The sequence below is a fragment of the Heterodontus francisci genome, chromosome 33 (genome assembly GCF_036365525.1).
Source record: "Heterodontus francisci isolate sHetFra1 chromosome 33, sHetFra1.hap1, whole genome shotgun sequence".
NCBI classification, from domain to species: Eukaryota; Metazoa; Chordata; class Chondrichthyes; order Heterodontiformes; family Heterodontidae; genus Heterodontus; species Heterodontus francisci.
Window position 1 is genome coordinate 38,297,689 of NC_090403.1, and position 24,028 is coordinate 38,321,716.

At 43.2% G+C, this 24,028-nt stretch overlaps 1 protein-coding gene across 12 annotated transcripts in view; it reads left to right on the plus strand.

Moving 5' to 3' along the window:
• hdac5 (histone deacetylase 5) overlaps positions 1-24,028 on the plus strand; it is a 384,161-nt gene that overhangs the window by 237,685 nt on the left and 122,448 nt on the right. For 10 of the 12 annotated variants that reach the window (XR_010969069.1, XR_010969070.1, XM_068013317.1 and 7 more), the window contains one exon: positions 13,705-13,885. Coding sequence is in view for 10 of the 12 variants with exons in the window: in XM_068013317.1 (XP_067869418.1) it covers positions 13,705-13,885 (181 nt within the window). In the remaining 2 variants the exon portion in view is untranslated. The remainder of the gene's footprint in view (positions 1-13,704; positions 13,886-24,028) is intronic. The other 2 variants (XM_068013313.1, XM_068013321.1) reach the window with 1 other exon arrangement.

Here is a 24,028-nt window from a genome sequence, read left to right on the forward strand (position 1 = left end):
ACTAAAAATGAAAGTAAAGTGGGGGGCTGTCATGCTCTGAAATTATTGAACTCAATGTTCAGTCCGGCAGGCTGTAGTGTGCCTAATCGGTAGATGAGATGCTGTTCCTCGAGCTTGCGTTGATGTTCACTGGAACACTGCAGCAATCCCAGGACAGAGATGTGAGCATGAGAGCAGGGGGAGTGTTGAAATGGCAAGCAACCAGAAGCTCAGGGTCCTGCTTGCGGACTGAGCGGAGATGTTCTGCAAAGCGGTCACCCAGTCTGCGCTTGGTCTCCCCAATGTATAGGAGACCACACTGTGAGCAGCGAATACAGTATACTACATTGAAAGAAGTACAAGTAAATCGCTGCTTCACCTGAAAGGAGTGTTTGGGGCCTGGGATAGTGAGGAGAGAGGAGGTAAATGGGCAGGTATTACACCTCCTGCGATTGCAAGGGAAGGTGCCCTGGGACGGGGACGAGGTGGTGGGGGTAATGGAGTGGACCAGGGTGTCGCGGAGGGAACGATCCCTTCGGAATGCTGACAGGGGAAGGGAGGGGAAGATGCGACTGGTAGTGGCATCACGCTGGAGGTGGCGAAAATGGCGGAGGATGATCCTTTGGATATGGAGGCTGGTGGGATGAAAAGTGAGGACAAGGGGAACCCTGTCACGGTTCTGGGAGGGAGGGGAAGGGGTGAGGGTAGAGGTGCGGGGAATGGGTCGGACACGGTTGAGGGCCCTGTCAACCACAGTGGGGGGAAATCCTCGGTTGAGGAAAAAGGAGGTCATATCAGAAGCACCGTCATGGAAGGTAGCATCAGAGCAGATGCGTCGGAGACGGAGAAACTGGGAGAATGGAATGGAGTCCTTACAGGAGGTAGGGTGTGAAGTGTAGTCGAGGTAGCTGTGGGAGTCAGTGGGCTTATAATGGATATTGGTAGACAACCTATCCCCAGAGATGGAGACAGAGAAGTCGAGGAAGGGAAGGGAAGTGTCAGAGATGGACCATGTAAAGGTGAGAGAAGGGTGGAAATTGGAAGCAAAGTTGATAAAGTTTTCGAGTTCGGGGCGGGAGCAGGAAACGGCACCGATAGTCATCAATGTACCGGAAAAAGAGTTGGGGGAGGGGGCCTGAGTAGGACTGGAACAAAGAATGCTCGACATATCCCACAAAAAGACAGGCATAACTAGGACCCATGCGGGTACCCATAGCAACACCTTTTACTTGAAGGAAGTGCGTGGAGTTGAAGGAGAAGTTGTTCAATGTGGGAACAAGTTCAGCCAGGCGGAGGAGGGTGGTGGTGGATGGGGACTGGTTGGGCCTCTGTTCCGGGAAGAAGCAGAGAGCCCTCAAACCATCCTGGTGGGGGATGGAGGTGTAGAGCGATTGGACGTCCATAGTGAAGAGGAGGCGGTTGGGACCAGGAAACTGGAAATTGTCAAAATGACGTAGGGCGTCAGAAGAGTCACGGATGTAGGTGGGAAGAGACTGCACCAGCGGAGAAAAGATAGAGTCTCGATAGGAAGAAATAAGTTCAGTTGGGCAGGAGCAGGCTGACACAATGGGTCTGCCGGGACAGTCCCGTTTGTGGATTTTGGGAAGGAGATAGAAGCGGGCTGTCCGGGGTTGCGGGACTATGAGGTTGGAAGCTGTAGAGGGAAGATCTCCAGAGGAGATGAGGTCAGTGACAGTCCTTTGGACGGTGGCTTGATGTTCGGTGGTGGGGTCATGGTCCAGAGGGAGGTAGGAAGAGGTGTCTCCGTCTCCGACGCATCTGCTCTGATGATGCTACCTTCCATGACGGTGCTTCTGATATGACCTCCTTTTTCCTCAACTGAGGATTTCCCCCCACTGTGGTTGACAGGGCCCTCAACCGTGTCCGACCCATTCCCCGCACCTCTACCCTCACCCCTTCCCCTCCCTCCCAGAACCGTGACAGGGTTCCCCTTGTCCTCACTTTTCATCCCACCAGCCTCCATATCCAAAGGATCATCCTCCGCCATTTTCGCCACCTCCAGCGTGATGCCACTACCAGTCGCATCTTCCCCTCCCTTCCCCTGTCAGCATTCCGAAGGGATCGTTCCCTCCGCGACACCCTGGTCCACTCCTCCATTACCCCCACCACCTCGTCCCCGTCCCAGGGCACCTTCCCTTGCAATCGCAGGAGGTGTAATACCTGCCCATTTACCTCCTCTCTCCTCACTATCCCAGGCCCCAAACACTCCTTTCAGGTGAAGCAGCGATTTACTTGTACTTCTTTCAATGTAGTATACTGTATTCGCTGCTCAGTGTGGTCTCCTCTACATTGGGGAGACCAAGCGCAGACTGGGTGACCACTTTGCGGAACATCTCCGCTCAGTCCGCAAGCAGGACCCTGAGCTTCTGGTTGCTTGCCATTTCAACACTCCCCCTGCTCTCATGCTCACATCTCTGTCCTGGGATTGCTGCAGTGTTCCAGTGAACATCAACGCAAGCTCGAGGAACAGCATCTCATCTACCGATTAGGCACACTACAGCCTGCCGGACTGAACATTGAGTTCAATAATTTCAGAGCATGACAGCCCCCCACTTTACTTTCATTTTTAGTCATTTTTAGTTATTTTTTCTTCCTTTTTTTTTTTTGCATTCCTTTTTACATTTTTTGCATTTATTTCATTTCATCTTAGTTTGTTCAGTTTGCTTACCCACTGTTTTTTTCAGGTTGTTTTTCTTCAGGTTTGCACTTGCTGCTGTTCAATATTCAGTATATTCACACCTAATCTGTACTAATGCTTTGTCTTTCAAAACACCATTAACATATTGTTTGCCTTTGCTCTGTGACCTTTTGGTCAGCTATGTGGCCTGGTCCAATCTGCACCTTCTCCTTTTGTTATCTCTTGCCCAACCCCCACCTCACTTGTTTATAATCTGTGACTTTTCTAATATTTGTCAGTTCCGAAGAAGGGTCACTGACCCGAAACGTTAACTCTGCTTCTCTTTCCACAGATGCTGCCAGACCTGCTGAGTGAATCCAGCATTTCTTGTTTTTGACTTATATACCTTAATGCTTTGCAAGACACCCAACACCTCCTCCTTTTTGATAATGAGATGAATAAGACTATCTGCACTCCCTTCCCTAGGCTCATCATCCACCAAGTCCTTCTCTTTGGTGAATACTGATGCAAAGTACTCATTTAGCACCTCGCCCATTTCCTTTGGCTCCACACAGATTCCCATCTCTGTCCTTGAGTGGGCCAACCCTTTCTCTGGTTACCCTCTTGCTCTTTATATACGTATAAAAAGCCTTGGGATTTTCCTTAATCCTGTTTGCCAATGACTTTTCATGACCCCTTTTAGCCCTCCTGACTCCTTGCTTAAGTTCATTCCTACTGTCTTTCTATTCCTATCCTTCCAGCCCTTACGAATGCTTCCTTTTTCTTTGACTAGGCTCACAATATCCCACGTTATCCAAGCTTCCCAAAACTTGCCAAACTTGTCTTTCTTCCTCACAGGAACATGCTGGTCCTGGATTCTAATCAGCTGACGTTTGAAAGACTCTCAAACAGCCGCCCCCAATCTAAATTCTTCAGTTCCTGCCTAATATTGTTATAATTAGCCTTCCCCCAATTTAGCACCTTCACCCGAGGACTACTCTTATCCTTATCCACAAGTACCTTAAAACCTATGGAATTATGGTCACTGTTCCCGAAATGCTCCCCCACTGAAACTTCGACCACCTGGCCGGGCTCATTCCCCAATACCAAGTCCAGAATGACCCCATCCCCAGTTGGACTATCTACATACTGTTTCAAGAAGCCCTCCTGGATGCTCCTCACAAATTCTGCCCCATCCAAGCCCCTAGCACTAAGTGAGTCCCAGTCAATATAGGGGAAGTTAAAATCACCCACCACCACAACCCTGTTACCTTTACATCTTTCCAAAATGTGTCTAACTATCTGCTCCTTCCCTCCCGCTGGCTGTTGGGAGGCCTGTAGTAAACCCCCAACATCGTGACTGCACCCTTCCTATTCCTGAGCTCCACCCCTATTGCCTCGCTGCATGACCCCTCTGAGGTGTCCTCCCGCAGTACAGCTGTGATATACTCCTTAACCAGTAATGCAACTCCCCCACCCCTTTTACATCCCCCTCTATCCCGCCTGAAGCTTCTAAATCCTGGAACATTTAGCTGCCAATCCTGCCCTTCCCTCAACCAAGTCTCTGTAATAGCAACGACATCATAGTTCCAAGTGCTAATCCAAGCTCTAAGTTCATCTGCCTTATCTGTTATACTTCTCGCATTGAAACAAATGCACTTCAGACCACCAGTCCCGCTGTGCTCAGCAACATCTCCCTGCCTGCTCTTCCTCTTGGTCCTACTGGCCTTATTTACTATATCCTCCTCATTTATTTCACTAGCTGTCCTACTGCTCTGGTTCCCACCCCCATGCCACACTAGTTTAAATGCTCCCGAGTGACGCTAGCAAACCTTGCAGCCAGGATATTAGTCCCCCTCCAGTTTAGATGCAACCCGTCCTTCTTGTACAGGTCCCATCTGTCCCTGGAGAAAGCCCAATGGTCCAGATATGGGCGGCGCAGTGGTTAGCACCGCAGCCTCACAGCTCCAGTGACCCGCGTTCAATTCTGGGTGCTGCCTGTGTGGAGTTTGCAAGTTCTGCCTGTGTTTGCGTGGGTTTCCTCCGGGTGCTCCGGTTTCCTCCCACATGCCAAAGACTTGCAGGTTGATAGGTAAATTGGCCATTAGCAATTGCCCCTAGTATAGGTACGTGGTAGGGAAATATAGGGACAGGTGGGGATGTGGTAGGAATATGGAGTTAGTGTAGGATTAGTATAAATGGGTGGTTGATGGTCGGCACAGACTCGGCGGGCCGAAGGGCCTGTTTCAGTGCTGTATCTCTAAACTAAACTAAATATCTGAAACCCTCCCTTCTACACCAGTTGCTCAGCCTCGTGTTTCGCTGCAGTATCTTCCTATTTCTAGCCTCACTGGCACGTGGCACAGGGAGTAATCCAGAGATTACAACCCTAGAGGTCCTGTTTTTTTTTTTTTTTAAAAACTTTCTTCCCAACTCCCTAAACTCCCCCTGCAGGACCTCATCACTCTTCCTGCCTATGTCGTTGGTACCGATGTGTACCACAACCTCTGGCTGTTCACCCTCCCCCTTCAGAATGCCTCCTGTCCGTTCAGAGACATCCTTGACCCTGGCACCAGGGAGGCAACATACCATCCTGGAGTCTCTTTCACGTCCACAGAAGCGCCTATCTGTGCCCCTGACTATGAGTCCCCTATAACTATTGCTCTTCTGCGCTTTGTCCCTCCCTGCTGAACAGTGCCAGCCGTGGTGCCACTGCTCTGGCTGCTGCTGTTTTCCCTTGATAGGCCATCCCCCCCAACAGTATCCAAAACTGTATACTTGTTAGAGAGGGGGATAGCCACAGGGGATTCCTGCACTGACTGCCTGCCCCTTCTAGCGGTCACCCATCTATCTGCCTGCACCTTGGGTGTAACCACTTCTCTAAAACTCCTGTCTATGACGCTTTCCGCCACCTGCATGCTCCTAAGTGCATCCAGTTGCCACTCCAGCCGATCCATGCGGTCTGTGAGGAGCTGCAACTGGGTACACCTCCTGCAGATGTAGTTGCCCGGAACGCTGGAAGCGTCATGGACCTCCCACATCTCAGTCTCCTGCTACTTGATCTGTCCCTCCTACAGCCAGACTTCCTTTCACAAGTTTGTAACCTTTTCCTTGGACTTCAGATTGTGTCAATGTATAATCAGTGCCAATAAGCTTTGAGGAATGTACTCCAGCAGCTTGGTTGCCATGTTGCAAAGTTACCGTTTTGCCATCAGTGCCCATAACTTCTCCTGGGCCTCCATTCTTTCTGCCCTTCTCTTTTTTGTAATACACCATGTCCCCGGTATTAAAATTCTTCTGATGGCCTGATCTGATACCTCAAAGCTCTGATTTTTTCCTGAAACCTCCACATTAATAAATGCTCTTCTCCCTGCCTGCATGACATTCAAATGTTCCGCAAAAATTGAACTAATTGGAGTCCCCTCTAAATCTGGGGGATGATCCCACATTACCGAAGGTATTTTCAGATTCCTGCCACAAACTAATTGATGGGGGCTGTAGCCCCCAACCATTTGAAGTGTGTTTTTCGCATCTACTACCCACACCTGAGCACTTGTCAATTTACAATTTGGCTGGTCGGCTAAAATTTTTCAGAGCATTTTGTCAATCATGGTATGATTTCTCTCTCAAATCCCATTACTAAAAAGATTTTCTGCTGCCATGTGCATTGCTACATTATTCATATTTTCTCTCATATTCCTGAACTCATCATTGCCAAGTTCTCCTCCATTGTCAGTTAGAAATCTAGCTTATGCTCCCAGTCCCGTTCCTATCCACCTTTCCATTATCACTTTGTCTTTATTATAAATTACCGTTGACAAACTGAATCTCGTCGCTATGTCTATAAAGTGTAGAAGAAAAAGGTTTTTGTCTTTATCCCATACCTTCAAGTCCATCACTCCAATTTCATTAAATTCCCTTGCTAATGGGAGACTCGCTACAGGTTGTGATGACATCCTCATGTATATTTTACAGATATCACATTTTTCACCGATATCCTTGATATGTTTAGTGTAGTCATCATCTATTACTCTTGCATCCTTTAACAGAATCTTCAGTCTATGACGAGATGGATATGCAAACTACCGATGTAGTTTTGAAATAATTTGCCTTTTTCCTTTAAATCCCTACCCCCGGATGCCATTAGTACCCCTTTAATATCCTCCTTAGAGATGTTAGGTCTTGCTAAAGGAATGCAATAATGTCCCGACTGTAAACTGCAAAGCTACAGATTTCCCAAAGACAATTGCCTTATCATGTTCCAGAACTAATTTAATCTTTTCATGGACGGTTTACTGGACAATGGCATTTCACTGGATACTACATCCGTACTAAAAATGGTTTGCCCCTGCTATTCTACACAGAATTACCACTCTTTTCAATGTGTTGTCATCCCCAAACCTGAAACAGGTAGAACTGTCATATTCTTTGACTTTACTTCAATCTTCTTTGCTTAAAGAATCCATGTAACATCTTAATCAGTTCACTGCACATACCTTGGACGTACACCCACTGTCTAGTACTGTGCAATTGAACGAAACTGCGACTCGGACACATTACTGGACTGAAGCTTCTCATGACCAGTAAAATTCCTTCTGACCAGTGGCATCATCCTCGCCTTCCACGTCATGTGTTATCTCAAACACGTTCCTTTTTGGACAATGCAACACAGTGATACTTTGAGTCACATCGGAAATACCTGTTGATCACCCCTTGGTTATTCCTGGGGTTCATCCTTCTGCCATAATTGCCCAATTCCTGCCGTCTGTTATAGCTGCCAAAAGGGTCTGTATCCTCATTTGTTTTGTTTATGATTCTCCTGTCGTACTAACATTTAGGCCCCATATTTGAACAGCCTCGAAATGCTACTAGCATTTTATCCTCCACCTTTGGTGTCACTGCTGAAGAGCCTATTTGCACCATGAAAGCGACCAGAAAGGAATGTTTGCCCAAAAAAATTCTCAGGGCCTCACTCATCTGATCAAAAATCTAACTCCAGTTAATACCAAGAGCCTATCCATGTTGGATTTCCTAACACAATCCAACAATTTGAAGGCAAGCACTAATTTCCAAGTAGAATCACTACAACCTCGCATGTAGTTGGTTAAACTCCATAATTTATTCTATGGAAGAACCATCCATTTTGCTAATTTTAATCAAAGTCCAACCATGCCTCATAGACACTCAAGTCATCTTTCATATAACTGTTATCCATAAGTTTTAAGAGATTGTCCAAACCTTCCTCATTGTCCAAATGATGAGCCTCTAGTTCAGAACACTTTGCCCTTGATCTTGCTTCTGGCAGGAAGTGTAAGTGCAAGGGCTATTCCTTGCTTTTTTGGTAAAGACGTAACCCGTGTTCCATAGACCAACTTCATTCTTCCATTGATCGTAAGGTTTGGCTTCATAAAACAGCAGTAGAAAATTATATCAACACCTTACACCTTGTTCCAGTCATCTTTCTTCAAAATAAAACTCCAATTCTAATCTCCTGTCTGAAAACAAATCTTAGTCTCCAATCTTCACTTTCAGGCAACCATCCTCTGCTACCAATAGTAGAGAAACTTCCAAGCCTGTTTGTGAGGATGCTTAGGTGGCGACTGTCTGTTGCCTGCCAAGAGCTTACTTCTCCACTCCCAGCAACGCCCAGCCACTACTGGCTGGCTCTTTATATGTACATCCGAGTACAATTAACTAATCAACACCCAATTACCTTCAACTACTAGGTATTTAACATCCATTAACAGAGCTTATTAGACACTAGCAAAGGTTCAGGAACTGAAGCTGAGGCAGAAGGATAGAAACACCTCGTCTGAGAGATTGGGAAGGCCGCCTGCTTAGGTTGGGAGAGAATAGGGAATAGGTTCTGATGAAGGGCCACTGATCTGAAATGTTAACTCTGCTTCTTTCTCCATAGATGCTGCCAGACCTGCTGAGTATTTCCAGCATTTCTTGTTTTCATTATAATAGGGAATAGGTAGTCAGTTACTTGTGGAACCAGTCTTTTTATTAAACTTCACTGATCTGATAATGTTGAAGTGTCATTTTCATCAAGTTAACCCAATGAACTCTATTTACTGCTTCACAGTGAAAAACATGGCATTGTGAATGTTTTTTTTAAATTCTTTCATGGGATATGAGTGTTGCTTTGTTGTCCATCCCTAATTCATCTTGAGGTGGTGGTGAGCTGCCTTCTTGAACCACTGCAGTCCATCTGATCTAGACATACCCACAGTGCTTTTAGGAAGGGAGTTCCAGGTTTTTGACCCAGTGACAGTGAAGGAACAGCAATATAATGCAAGTCAGAATGATGTGTGACTTGGAGGGGAGCTTGGTGGTGTTCTCATATGTCTGCTACCTTTGTCAAAGCATATCCAAAATATGCTTTATGTATGATTTCTGCTTTTGAGGTAATATTTACATTCAGAAACCAAAGGAAGGAAATGTGCAATGACCATTATTTTGAAATTTAGTGCTACGCATATTTATTATGTCTGAAATCTTTTGGGAGGTGATCTAGTTTTTGAAAAGAAGATGGTGTCGTGCACATATAAGAAGCAGCATCATCGCTGGAAACTGAATGAACTCCACCTCTAATTAAAATAGGAATCTCTAGAAGTATAGTACTGGACTGATATCTGTTTAGTGAAGCAGTATTTTTGCCATATCTTGGAACCACACAATAACTATTTTAGAATAAATTGGTCATTACTGGGGGGAAAAAACTCTTGATCAGACTGTGGCCTCCCTGTTCTCTCCCAATCTCAGCAGCAGACCTCTCAACTCCCTGACTAGCTGATTCTGCTCTGTTGCCCAGGTCAACAACTGGGCCTTCAGCCTTAGTTCCTTGGTCTTGGCTGGGACCTGCTGTTGCTGCACTTCATGTAAGAAACAATTTGGAATAGGAACTATTGATGACAAGGAATGAAAACACCAGTAAACATATACTATTACTTTTAGAGTATAAATGTACTGAAAAGGATTTAACTCTGAAACCCATTATCTGAATTCAGCATTTTAGAGCTTTTGAATCATCTGGTGGAGAATATGTGCTGTATTCAGTGGCAGGCTGTCACAGAGGTACAAAATGAACTCCTTACCATGAATGTGGAGTACATCATGAAATATATGTCAATTGATTTTTTTTCATCTTTAGATAAAGGTTATTGTCAAACATGTCTGATTGTGTCATCCATTTTCATAATCTCATTCCCACAATTGTATACATAAGTTCTTCCATACAAAATATGCATCCATGCTATACCAAAAGCTAAATTTTTATTAGCCTTGGAGCTATAGCAAGATATTACAATGTTGTAGCTTGGAAAAATGTTTTTTAGATTGGCAGTTTGCTGTAAAATATCTTGTAAGCTTTTGTGTGGGTTTTCTTTTGCTCCAAACAAAGAAGCTAGATATCATGGCCATCTTTCATTTCACACAAAAAATGTTGGTTGTTTGCCATTAAATAACTGGAAGCAGCTTTCATTGCAGCACTATGTCTAAACATGTTGATGTTTTAAATTCACTGAGAAGGGACAAACAGTTATAAGTGTCTTTACTTGCTTCATTAATAAATAAAAGATAATTATTGAAGTTGTACGTAGTTTTAAAATTAATAGTGAAATAACACCTTAATAGTATTTTTCTATATTGATAGGAAAACAATTTTTGTTGGATGTTTCTGGATTGAATGAAGACTTCCTGTCAACAAAACTGCTGTATGAGGCCCCGAATGCTGGTCTAGTTAGCATGTTTGCAAAGATGGCAATGAGCCAATCGAGTACCCTGTGATTTTATAGTTTTGCTACAAAGATATCAAACACTGGATTAGATGAAGTTTTACTCATGGAATCCCTTCAAAGCTAATAGCTGTATTTAAGGAAAAATTCAGTTATCACTGCAGATACATTAATGTGGATTTGGTTACTGGGGAGCAATGAGCCCTGTAATTTTGTAGGATAAGATGCAAATGCTGCAGATAACCAAATGTACATGCCTCCCACCAGTTTTGAGTTGCTGAAGAAAAATTATTGTTGACAAGATTTAAATTTATTTTAAACTCCTGTCCTTGCAGATAGGAGTGCGTAATTTTATTTTGAATTCCACACATGTCTGCAGCTAAGCAAGTGGTTAGCAACCTGCTTCTCAGGTCTTGTTGACTCATCATTTTAAGCTGATGAAAGTCGTTCAGGTGCCTCAGATTCTTTTTTCCCGTTTTCCAGAGGGGAAATGCCTGCACTTCACTTAGCACCCCAATCCCTCTAACATCTTAGTCAAGATTTGAAAATTTGTAATGTGGAGGGAATTGCAGGCATGAACCTGCATCTGACCACCTGTGATTCTACATCTGGAGTACTGCATTCAGTTCTTGGCACTGCTCCTCCAGAAGAGGATGTATTGACCTTTGAGTGGGTGCAGCGCAGAATGATACCAAGGCTAAAGGGGTTAAATAGTGAGGACATGTTGCATGGACTATGATTGTATTCCCTTGAGCATTGAAGATTAAGGGGTGATCTAATTGAGGTGTTTAAGATGATTAAAAGATTTGATAGTGTAGATAGAGAAGCAATTTTCTTTGGGGTAGTCCAGAGCCTGGGAGCATAGCCTTAAAATGGAGCTAGGCTGCTCAGGATGATGTCAGGATGCACTTCCTCAAACAAAGGATTGTGGTCATCTGGAACTCTCTTCTCCAAAAAGGCTGTTGAGGCCAGGTCAATTGAAAATTTCAAAACTAAGATTGATATATATTTGTTAGGTAAATTAAGTTGAGATACAGATCAACTAATAATTTAATTGAATGGTGGAACATTCCTATTCCAATGAGTTGGACAAAACTGAACAACCGTCGCCTCTATCATCTTTGAACTTGCTCGGCAAGCAGAATAAAAAATAGATTATGTGCTGTTTAGTTTTGTTTTGTTTAGTGCTAATTGTGTTCTTATGAAAGTGAGAATGTGACTGTTGTGGGATTTGAATGTGGGAGAGGGTGTGGGGGAAGATCAGTATTCATTCATGCTGTGCATTTTCTTCCAGCGAAAGAGGATTGCAACTGTCCAAACTCATTTTAGTTATAATGCCATCAGCAAGTGGAGAATTTCATTATCCTTCTAATCTGGAGTCAAACCTAAATTCCAGAATTGAAAGAACTTTGTTCTAAATGGCTATCGTTATTTATATATTTAATAAAAAGCTGTTGCCATGCTATGAGCTGCATTCGAAATTGTTTATTTTTTGGCTGTAAAGTAATTAAGATCTTTATTACATTCTATTTCTGAATACAATTTATTTTTATTCTACTTGATGCATGTTACATGCATGAAAAGTTGCCAATAAAAGAGTTAATGGAAACTGATATCCTGTGCATCTTTAAATTTAATGTCAAGAAAGTTGCATTTATTTAATAGGTGAGAAGATGAACTTTCTCACATAATGCACTTTGGGTGGAATTCCCTCTTGTGCGAATGGCTGTCACTGCCTTTCTCTTCTACGTTGGTATGCAGCTCAAAGCAGTTTATGGGAAACAGATGCTTTTTGTTTTATTCTTTGCTGCCTGACGTTGTCCTGTTGGCAATATTAAAAATATTTTCAAAGCTAACTTAAATTATAATGTCTCCTAAGTAAATATATTGGATAAATACACTGGGGAATTTTAAGATGTCTGTCATTGACTTTTGGCATTCTTCAAAAGACTTGGCCACAAGCTCAGTTTTTTTTCATAACATATTGAGAAAGGCAACTGACTTTTTTTTGTATGATGTTGTGGCCTCCAACCTCTTAGTACAAAGGATCTAGTATTTACAACAAATGTCTTCCTTCAGAAACTGCGAATCATCTTTTCAGACTTCCTGTTTCTGACAGCAGCTAAAAAGGTTTATGATAAATGTCATTTGCTCATTTGCTTTAGGCGCATTCTGTGTGTTATACTGTTGCTCAATGGGTCTTTTTGCAGTAATTAGACTCAAGGCAGTCTGTTTTAGAAAGGGATGAATTCTAGGAAGAAAGGTCAAGGTTAGCATTCCGTCTAAACCACAGATCTCTAAGAAAAACGTAAAACTTCCTATAGGTAGCAGTCAGAATAATATCTCCTTTGATTTTGGTAAGTATGTTAACTGCTATTTTGTAATGAAACACCAGAGGGTTACAAAGACCTCTTGCTGTGTCGAATGCAGCCTGCCATCTGTTGCAAAATAATTTTTAATATTTATACCTTTCATTTAAGGTAAGCTCGTGGTCTCAGCATAATCATCTACAAAGGTTCTAAGCAAAGGGGTGGTGCTTCGTTTAAGAGAAAGACAAAAACAAAAGACAGGTCCATGCTTGTTGCTTTCATACTTCCCCTACCTGCCAGTTTTTAGTATTGTAGACAGAAGCCTAGAAGTGTGCTTTCTCCCTGTTCTTCCAGAAGGTTGGTGCATTGTGTAGAGGACCTTGGATAAAATACAAAAACTGTGGGGAGAAAAGTGTCCATTAAAAACCAAGTTAATTAGGCTTTAAGGTTTAGGACATGGATTCAGTTGGAAACAATAAGGCTAAATAGGTTTCTTGGGTAAAGACAAGGGACCTTGTTTTAAGCAGTATTTATTTAGGTGGCACAAATGCAGGTTTTCAATACCAAATCTCCTGATCTTGGTTGGGCTGTTGGGAGGAGACACAAATAGATATTGTATACTCCCCCAAAGGAAGGAAAATTGGTGGGCAATTGACTTTTGCCCTACTCCCACTACTCAGAGTAGTGTCAACATAGATATGAGAACAGGGTCATCAGCATGCCCTCAACGAGGGAAATTGGAAAATAATTTGGAGAGTATTCAGAAATATCATTGTGCATCTGTGTTTGAAATTGAAAAGTGTAAGTGTTCTATGGTAGCAAGGTAAGCTTTAATAAAAGTAACTAGGTGGGAATGCAGATGATTCCTTGATACCTTGTATTATGACTGAAGCGTTTCAGAAGCTGGGGGATGCGAATTGGGGGAAGAGGAGGCTGTGTTTAGAGTCTTTGGAGATGATTTTGCTGAATTATTTTTATTTTGGATTTTTTTTTTTACAGTAATGGAAAGTAAGTTCAGCTTTCTGTTTAATTTTTACAGCAGCAATTCTTGGACCAACAACGCATGCAACAGCTTCATGTATATCAGGCTTCTGTAGCTATGGGAAGTATGTCTGTGACAGACAGACATCAACCACTGTGCAGAGCCCAGTCCTCCCCAGCAACTGCAAACTTAAAAAATCCTGGCACTGAGAAACCTGTCAAGCACCTTTTCACTACTGGTAAGGGAACTGCAGAAAAAGCTACAAGATCTCAAAATAACAGCTATGTTATTGTGAATTTATGGGTGAGCATGTTAATTCTAAGAATCTACATATGGAAAAAAAATACAGGGCACAAGGCTTTGAAAAGTTAACCATTCGATATACTGATATATTATTATTACCAAGGTTTACAAATACAATAGTTACATCTAATATGGATGATGCAGTTACAAAGTTTTAACTGCTCCTAGACCAACGTAAACATGTTAGGCATTACAGCTCAGTTTCTATTATTGGTTATAAATGTAACATAACTAGAGTTGACCCCAGATCAAGGCAAACATCATCCAAGCAAGATTCTAATCAAGTTTTGTATTTTTAAGTGCTGTACTATTCGCCTTGTATGGAATTATCAATTTAAGCACTGACTACAGGATCTTGATCCAGTTATAGAATATTTTCTAATAATGTCATTTTTAATGGTCAGCAGTCCAAATATAGTTTAAGTAACTGCTAAATGTCACCTAGACAGTGATGCATTTTAAACGTAGAATCACGTTTTCACTTGTGTGTAAATTATTAGTTTACTTAAATGAAACTGAATCACAGTGGTGAAGTAGTTCCTTTTGTTGCATTACTCATTCTTCTCTTTTAATTATTTTGAATGTTTCTTGTTTCTCTGGTCAGAATATGCTTTGATCACTTCAACACAAAACACCATAAAATCATCTTCCGACTAATCCATGAACCCTTTTTAACGTTATCAATGACAGCTTATGCTTCCATAGCGCATTTAATGTAATAAAGTGCCTCAAGACATTTCACAAAATATGGAAAAGAACGACTAGGAAAGAGCATTGGGGCAGTAACCAAAAACAAGACAAAGTGCTTTTGGAGGAAGCAAGAAAATAACTAAAGGTGGAGTGGCTTAGGTAGTATGTGCAAATGCGGGGCTGAAAGCTCTGCACCCAAAACGTGGAACAAAGAAAAGGGGAAATGTGAAGAAAGCCAGAGGATTCCCAAGGGCCTGTACAGGAGTGAGGTTGTAGGGAGGAATGAGGCCACAGAAGAATTTATAGATAAGAGCAAAGATTTTGAAAAAAATGCACAAGTAGATAGGGCAGTTGGTGAGCATAGGGGAATAAGACTTAGTGCAGGATGGGATGTGGGCAGCAGATATTTAGGTAACTAGTAAAGAATAGAACTTGGGAGATCAACAAGGAGAGTACTAAAACTATCAAGTCTGGAGGTGACAAAGATATGGATAACCATTTCTGTAACGTCAGAGATGAAGTATTGGTGGAGGCAGATGGTGCTGTGGAAGTAGGCAGTCTTGTTGATGAGAAGGATGTGCACTTTGAAGCTCAATTAAGAGTCAAACGGGTCACTGAGATTTTGCACCATTGGGATCAACCTGAATGATTTGCCAGAGATAGGGAGAGCGCCAAATATTGAGGTGCATGGTTTTAGGTGGGAACAGAAAACAATGGCTTCAAACTTGTTAATGTTGAGTTTAAGGAAATTATTGTTCCTCCATGTCTTGATCTCTTGACCACTTGGCTGACATCAAAAGCAAAGGCAGAAGGGTAAAGCTGACATTTGCCAGTGTGCACTTGAAAGTTGACCCTATGCCTGTGAATAATAATGCTGAGGGGCAAAAAGAAAATGAATCTGCAGTGACCTAGTTTGCGCATAATTCTGAAAAAAGTGGACTAAACAAAGAAATAGTCTGTGCTATAAATTTCTTGATCTAACTCTCCATGTTCCCTGATTCAGTTATCGTTCATAATTTAAAATTCTTTACATTTTCTATGTATTTGTGATAATAGAACAAAGCATTTTTGCATTATTATTTTTAAAAATATTACACTAAAGGGAATTGGAAGCAAGAGCAATGTAAAAACTGCTGACCTCAAAATTCCTGGGATGGAAGGCATAAGTTAGTTTCTGCCCCTTTGTGCTCCGCACCTGGAGTATTGTGTACAGTTTTGGTCTCCTTATCTAAGGAAGGATATGCTTGCCATAGAGGGAGTGCAAGGCAGGTTCTCCAGACTAATCCGTGGGATGGCGAGATTGTTTTATGGGGAGAAATTGAGGAAACTGGGCCTGTATTCGCTAGAGTTTCAAAGAATGAGAGGTGATCTCATAGAAACTTACAAAATTCTTACAGGGCATGACCACCTAGGTGTAGATAGGATGTTTCCCTGGCTGGTGAGTCTGGAACCAGGGAACATAGTCTCAGAATAAGGGTAGGCCATTTAAGACTGAGATGAAGAAGAATTTCTTCACTCAGAGGGTGGTGAATCTTTGGAATTCTTTACCCCCGAGGACTGTGGAAGTTCAATTATTGAGCATGTTCAAGATAGAAATAGATGGATTTCTGGATAATAATGACACGGGATATGGGGATAGCATGGGAAAGTGGCATTGAGGTAGATGATCAGCCATGATGTAATTGGCGGAGCAGGCTTAACGAGCTGAATGGCCTACTCCTGTTCCTAATCAGGCCCAATGTACACCTAGCTTCCACTCCAGAAGCGTCTTGGTATAAATTCCAATGAATTTCAAGGCACATATTGAAGCACCTACCCTCTCAGTGGCAGCAATGTACAAATTACAGAATTAGGATAGGATGATCCTCCCCATTCTAAATTCCATTACTTCTGCCTTCTCTAAAAATTCAATTTACTAGGACCTGTTCACAAGGCAGAAGTATTTTGTTAAAGGGACACTGCTGAATTGATGTTGCACTTGAAGACATTTGACCATATCTTGGGATTCACTGCAGGTAGTGGAGAATGTTTTCACTATTAAACTCAGGAAACCTTCCTGTACATTCTTCTTTACCCTTAAAACACATGATATTAAAAGAGGATTACTGACACATATTATCTGAAGCCCACACAGTGGGTTTCCGGATGGGTAATCCCACTTCATAAAGTCTATATGCTAGAGGAAGATTTAATGCAAGCCAGAATAATCAGCATCAGAGAAGAACCAGACCCTGCCCTCCCCCCCCCCCCCCCCCCCCCCCCCCCCCCCCCCCCCAACCCCTACCCCTGTCAGCTCTACCCATCCAGCAGGATGATTAGATCCTGGTGCATTTTCTAAGACATTTTCCAGAAGGACTGTCTTAGAAGGCTGCATTTCAGTCATAAAGCTTCGGAGGAGCTCTATTTGATGCTGGAGCCAGGTCTGCAATCAAGGTCCAGAGTGCACACATTTCCCACTGGCAGTAAAAGTGACCATAGTTCTCAACGTTTACACCACAAACTCATTCCAGGGAGCCACAGGAAACATGTGACTAATTAGCTAATTTGCTGTGCACTCCTCCATAAGGAAAGCCACCATTGCTTTCTTGGATGGGGCATTTCAATTTATACAGTTCTTTTGTGCTCCCAAACTGATAACTCAGATGTCTGAAAATATTTTCACAATTATCCATGCTCTTCAGGGCTCTGGTACTTATTAATTTCACCCATATGCCATTATATGCCCCATATGTTGTTAACCATATTTATATAAACCTCAAAGTCTTCCTTTCCCTAAATGTGCACACCATTTGCAACCATAGGCATACCTTCTTGCATCCATGTTGCTTTTATAGCTCATTGGTCCAGCCTTCAAGCTCTAAACAGCTGGGGTGAAAGGTAGAATGGTTGCAGGGTGATGGGGGGTACCTGCTACTCCCATGGATCAGGGTACCTCTTCATAGGCTCGCCTGTGCTACAGAGTGGCATGTATAAAAGCAAGGATGAGAACTGAGCAAATAATGTTACCTTTTTTATTTGTTCCTGAAATGTGAGCATTACTGGCATTATTATCCATCCCAAAATGCCCTAGAGAAGGTGGTGGTGAGCCATCTTCTTGAACCGCTGCAGTCCATCTGATGCAGGTACACCCACAGTACTGTCGGGGAGGGAGTTCCAGTATTTTGACCCAGCTGCAGTGAAGGAACAGTGATATATTTCCGAGTCAGGATGGTGTGTGACTTGGAGGGAACTTGCAGGTGGTGGTGTTCCCAAGTGCCTGCTGGCTTTGTTATTTTAGGTGGTGGAGGTCACTGGTTTGGAAGGTGCTTGGAACGGGCCTTGGTGAGTTGCTGCAGTGCATCTTATAGATGATGCACACTGTTGCCACAGTGGTGGAGGAAATAAATGTTTACATGGTGGTTGGGGTGCCAATCAAGTGGGCTGCTTTGTCCTTGATGGTGTCGAGCTTCTTGAGTGTTGTTGGAGCTGCACTCAACCAAGCAAGTGGAGAGTATTCTGTCACACTCCTGATTTATGCCTTGGAGATGGTGGACAGGCTTTGAAGAGTCAGGAAGTGAGTTACTCACTGCAGAAATCCCAGCTTCTAACCTGCTTTTCTAGCCCCAGTATTTATGTAGCTGCTCCAGTCAAGTTTCTGGTTAGTGGTAACCCCCCTCCCCCCGCCCCCAGGATGTTGATGGTGGGAGATTCAGCGATGATAATGCCGTTGAATGTTATGGGAAGATGGTTAGATTCTCTCTTGTTGGAGATGGTCATTGCCTGGCACTTGTGTGGTATGAATATGGCTTGCCACTTAGCAGCCCAAGCCTGAATGTTGTCCAGGTCTTGCTGCATATGGACACAGACTGCTTCAGTGTCTGAGGAGTTGTGAATGGTACTGAGCACTGTACATCAGCAAACATCCCCACTTCTGACCTTATGATGGAGGGAAGTCATTGATGAAGCAATTGAAGATGGCTGGTCTAGGACGCTACCCTGAAAACTCCTGCAGCAATGTCCTGGCCTCCAACAACCACGACCATCTTCCTTGTACTAGTAACGACACCAATCAATGAAGAGTTTTTCACGATTTTCCATTGACTTCAGTTTTGCCAGGCCACAGTCGGCCAAATCCTGCCTTGATGTCAAGGGCAATCACTCTCACCTCGCCTATGGAATCCAGCTCTTTTGTTCACGTTTGGACTGAGGCTGTAATGAGGTCTGGAGCTGAGCGCCTTGGAAAAACCAATCTCAGCATTGGTGAGCAGGTTATTGCTGAGTAAGTGCCGTTTGATAGCACTGTCGATGATACCTTCCATCACTTTGCTGATGATTGAGAGTAGACTTGTTGGGCGGTAATTGGCCAGTTTGGATTTGTCCTGCTTTTTGTGTACAGGACATACCTAGGCAATTTTCCACATTGGCGGGTAGATGCCAATGTTGTAGCTGTACTGGAACAGCTTGGCTAGGGCCACAGCTTGTTCTGGAGCACAAATCGTCAGTACTACTGCTGCATGTTGTTGTGGCCCGTAGCCTTTGTAGTATCCAGTGTCTTCAGCTATTTCTTGATATCATGTGGAGTGAATTAAATTGGCTGAAAACGAGCATCTGTAAGGACTTCGGAGGAGGCCGAGCTGGATCTTACTGCATGAAGCTGGTTGCAAATGCTTCAGCTCTGTCTTTTGCACTGATGTAATGGGTTGCCATCATTGAGGATGGGGATGTTTTTGGAGCCTTCTCCTCCTGATAATTGTTTAATCGTCCACCACCATTCATGACTGGGTATGGCAAAACTGCAAAGCTTTGATCTGATCCATTGGTGTGGGATCGCTTAACTCTGTCTGTAATATGCTACTTCTGCTGTTTAGCATGCTTGTAATCCTGTGTAGTAGCTTCATCATGTTGGCACTTCCTTGTTAGGTATGCCTGAGGCTGCTCCTGGCATGCTCTCCTACACTCCTCATTGAACCAGAGTTGGTTGCCTGGCTTGATGGTAATGGTAGAGTGAGGGATATGCCAGGCCATGAGGTTACTGATTGTGGTTGAATACAATTCTGCTGCTGCTGATGGCCCACAGTGTGTCATGGATGCCCAGTTTTGAGCGGCTAGATCTGTTCTGAATCTTTTCCATTTAGCACAGTGGTAGTACCACACAATACGATGGAGTACATCCTCAGAGTGAAGATGGGACTTTGTCTCTAGAAGTACTGTTTGTTGGTCACTCCTACAAATACTGTCATGGACAGATGCATCTGCGACAGGTAGGTTGTTGAGGACAAGGTCAAGTAGGTTTTCCCTCTTGCTGGTTCTCTTAGCACCTGCCACAGGCCCAGTCTGGCAGATATGTTCTTCCAGACTCAGCCAGTTCAGTCAATAGTGGGTTATCAAAGGAAGGTTTTGGTGTCTGATTAGGCTGGATGTTGTCATACATATCCAGCACTGCCTCACAAATTATGGTATCATGTAATGTGCTTCATAACTTTGCAATCTGGAAAGGAATGATGGTAGATGTTCCGAATGATGCCAGGTGAACTGATGATACTGCTGATGGCTGTAGATCCAGCCCATGAGGAAACGGAGAGCCAGCCTTATTTCCCTGAATGGAGCACTATTATTTTAAAGTGTTAGTTTGTCAAAGATCTGCCTCACCTTACCAACCTGTTTACTGTTTGAGAAATCTTTGCTCTCAGTAAGACAACACATCATAATCCTTAGCCCTAACATCACATTCCCTGTTGTTTTACAAGGGATACAAATATCAAGCAGCTCTTACATCAGATATTACAACACTTGCATTTATCTAGCACCTTTAATGTAGTAAACATCCCAAGGCACTGCTGAGGCATGTAATCATGAGCGAAATTGACACAGAGCCAAAGAAGGAGACATTAGAACAGGTGACCAAAAGCTTGGTCAAAAAGGTAGGCTTTAAGAAGACAGGTGGAGAGGTTTAGGAAGAAAATTCTGGACGTTGGGGCCTAGACAGCCTAAGGTACGGCTGCCAATGATGGAGCAAAGGTAGTTGGGGGTGCACAAGAGGACAGAATTGGAGGAATGGAGAGTTATCAGAGGACTGTAGGGCTGGAAGAGGTTACAGTGATAGTGTCATGAAGACCCCACCTACCAAGAATGAGGCATATTAATTTTGTCATATAAACATTAAATTTAAACTGTTGCTAGACTGAAAAGATGACTTGTTTAAAGAGATAACAGCAGTGGCTAGGAACATTTGCATTCTAAGAGACAGTTGCCTGGAGAGACAATGGAACTGCCCCCCGATCCAATTGACCCAAATGAATTTTGATCACCAGACATTGAATATGTAGCAAGCCAGCATTCCATCAACCACACCCCCCCACTCCCCTCCCTCCACCGAGGGTGTCTGCTAAGATGGAGAATCCACAAAAAACGCAGGAGGGTTGTTGGGAAAAACCTAGTCACATGACCAACCTGCTGGCCCAGGTTTTTGAATTGTGTTCACAGACGGTTTGAAGACAAAAGAGAAGGAAGGTCTCTCTCCCTGGCTCTCTCTCTGAATTTCTAGAACCGCTGAAGCCACTTAAACCTCAAGAGAGAAGACTGCTACAAGGAAACAAGCTTGAAAGCGTGCACTGGGCCCCAACGAAACGGCAAGATTTAACTACAATCAAAGACTCTATATCGAAATCAAAAGATAGTGAATGAACTCAAAATTTTCATTGCTTCAAAATTTTCCCTTTTATTCTTTTTCCTTTACTGTCTCTATCTGCATGTGTGTTTATCGCGTATGCATGCCAGCATGGTCGTGTTGCGTATTCGTAGTAGTTTTAACCAAATTAGAGTTTTACGGTTAATAATCTTACACCTTGTTTAAATCGAAGAAAATCTGTCTGGTTGATTTCTTAGCCTTACAATTGGAGAGCAGTGAACAAGGATTCACTAAGGGGGAACTAAAAACACGGTGTTTTAAAAAATTAAACCCTGTTATGGTCAAACCAGGCAAAGGCTGAGAGGGAACCCCTAGACCCCTTTCTCACCTGGTCGTAATAATAGGGAGAGGTGAGATTTATTGCAACAATTTACAGTAATGCTTGCTATGAAAGTACTTCCATTTTTTAATTTTTGTGAGGACTGTGATTTAAACTTGTGGAAATGAAGTCCTTTGGAAGACTGAAGTGATTCCATAGATGCTGGACTTTGGGACTTTGTTTTGAAAACACTGGAAGTCACATATCCTCAGCTAAGTAAACAGCAGGTGTCTTCTGAGAATGGGAGGTTTTTTTTTAACAGAGAAGTGACGTGTCAAGATTTTTGGTGGTCAAGAGTTGGTTTTGTTTTGGCTTGTTTTGAGTCAGCCTGCTAAAAGAGAAGACAAGTTCATCCTTTCTCCACCTCTCTGAGAAACCCTGAGAATCTAGTGGGTGATAGCTGAAACCCCTGATGCCGCATTTCTCCTGGAAAGCCTGCCAGACTAATCATCGCCTGAAGAGAAGTGCTCCAAAAATATCCCAGTGACAGCTGTCTATTTGGGATGCCAGAAAAGGGACAACTGATATCTTTCCATATCTTATCCTTTTCCTTCAAGAATTAACAAGTATTTGGCCAAAGTATTTTTTTGACTTTTTTGTAAAAAGATCTCTGCAGAGAAAACTTCTTTTTTTCTTCTTTAACCTATGTGTGGGTATGTGTTGGGCTAAGTTAGAAGGGAACTTTTCTATTTCAATCTGTGTTGATGCTTTGCATCTTTACTGAATACGTCCTGTTTATAATAAATTGATAATTTTGTTGTTAAAGAAACCTGGTTGGTGGATTTTATTCTGAAATAAAAATAGAGTATATAATTGGTCGTATCGGTAACTGGGTAAACATTGAAATATATGTTGTGACCTGTGGAGAAGTGGAACTAGAGAAAGACAGGGCACTCGGTCATAACATGCTCTCTTTCTCACATGCGCACACCCTTTGTAGCTACTCTAGCTTTTCTCTGTGCTACTCGGACACTTCTTTGTGCCACCTGAGGGCTTGGATTCTGTGATGTAGACAGATGTCTCTTGAGATGGAGGTGACAGTTCTTTCAGGGTCCCCAAGTCTTGGATAAACATGGGACAGGCTGACCAGATAGAGGAAACTGTAACCCTCCCCACTCATCAGGAACCATGGGGGTGGTTAAATTACTGTAGACATCTTGCTGCTCTATTCTGCCAGCCACTATTTTAACCGCGCAGTATTTGTAGTCGGTTCAGGCACCCACCAGAGGCAGACACCACATAACTACATACAAATCGGGGCCATATAACCCAGATGTGACCCTAACACCAATTTAACTCAAAGTCATAGAAGTCCCGTTCAGCAAAACCACCAGTAGAAATGATTGGGATTGGTTTCTGTGCCACTGAATCAATGTTTAAAGGCATTTCAGTTACAGGTGATTGCATCAGATCATTTTTGTGGCATTATGCTGTTTGGATTGCAAGAACAGTTTCCAACTTCCAGATCACTTCCTCCTGATATTATTTTCCTTACTTAATCTCAGTGAGCTCTGTCTGCTTGTCATGGGTGTTATTACTGTTAGTTTCATTTGGATGGAAGAGCACTTAGTGGAAGAAGAGGAGCAGCAGGTGTCTCAGCAACCAGCATGAGTAGCAGCTTGGCCGATTAGAAGGCAACAAGTAAAGGGCAGATGCTTATGGGAGGCCATGCCCAGCATTCAGGGTGGACAGGCCAAGAGTCAGTTTCTTGAATCTCTTTGAAGATCAGTGCATGAGAAGGCTACCTTCTCCCAGCAGCCATTGTCGGCTTCTGAAACAGGACCTGCTAGACCAGAGGGCCATATTTTGCTATACTGGCTGTCCATGTCAGCCCTTTGCATTTTTGCCATTGGCTCCTTCCAATCTGTTAGAGGACATCTCACTTTCTGCAATGTATAGCTGCATTAAGCAGGACGTCAGTGCCCTTTTCATCAGGACTAATCCGTACATCACCTTCCCCATCGACTTCAACAGTCAGTAGGATAGAACTTGGTGATTTTTCAGCAGTGACTGGTTTCCCTCATGTCCAGGACATTATTGCACCAATATCAGGGCACCAGAACACCAACTGGCAGCATTCGTGAACTGATTAGGAATACCACTCTGTTAATGTTCAGGTAGTCTCCGATCACAGAAAGAAGATCATGCAAGTTTGCACAAGGCACCCCAAGCAGCTGTCACAATGCTTTTATCCTGGACGCTCAACAATTCCACCCCTCCCCCAATATTCAACCAGTCCACCAATGCGACAAGATGGCTGTTGGAGGACAACAGCTACATATGTGGTACACCTCCATAACCCTATCACGCCTGAGCAACATACATATAATTAATTCCATGGATCCACCGGTATAATTATTCCGTGCACCATAGAGTTACTGAAGCAGAGGTTTAGCTATTTG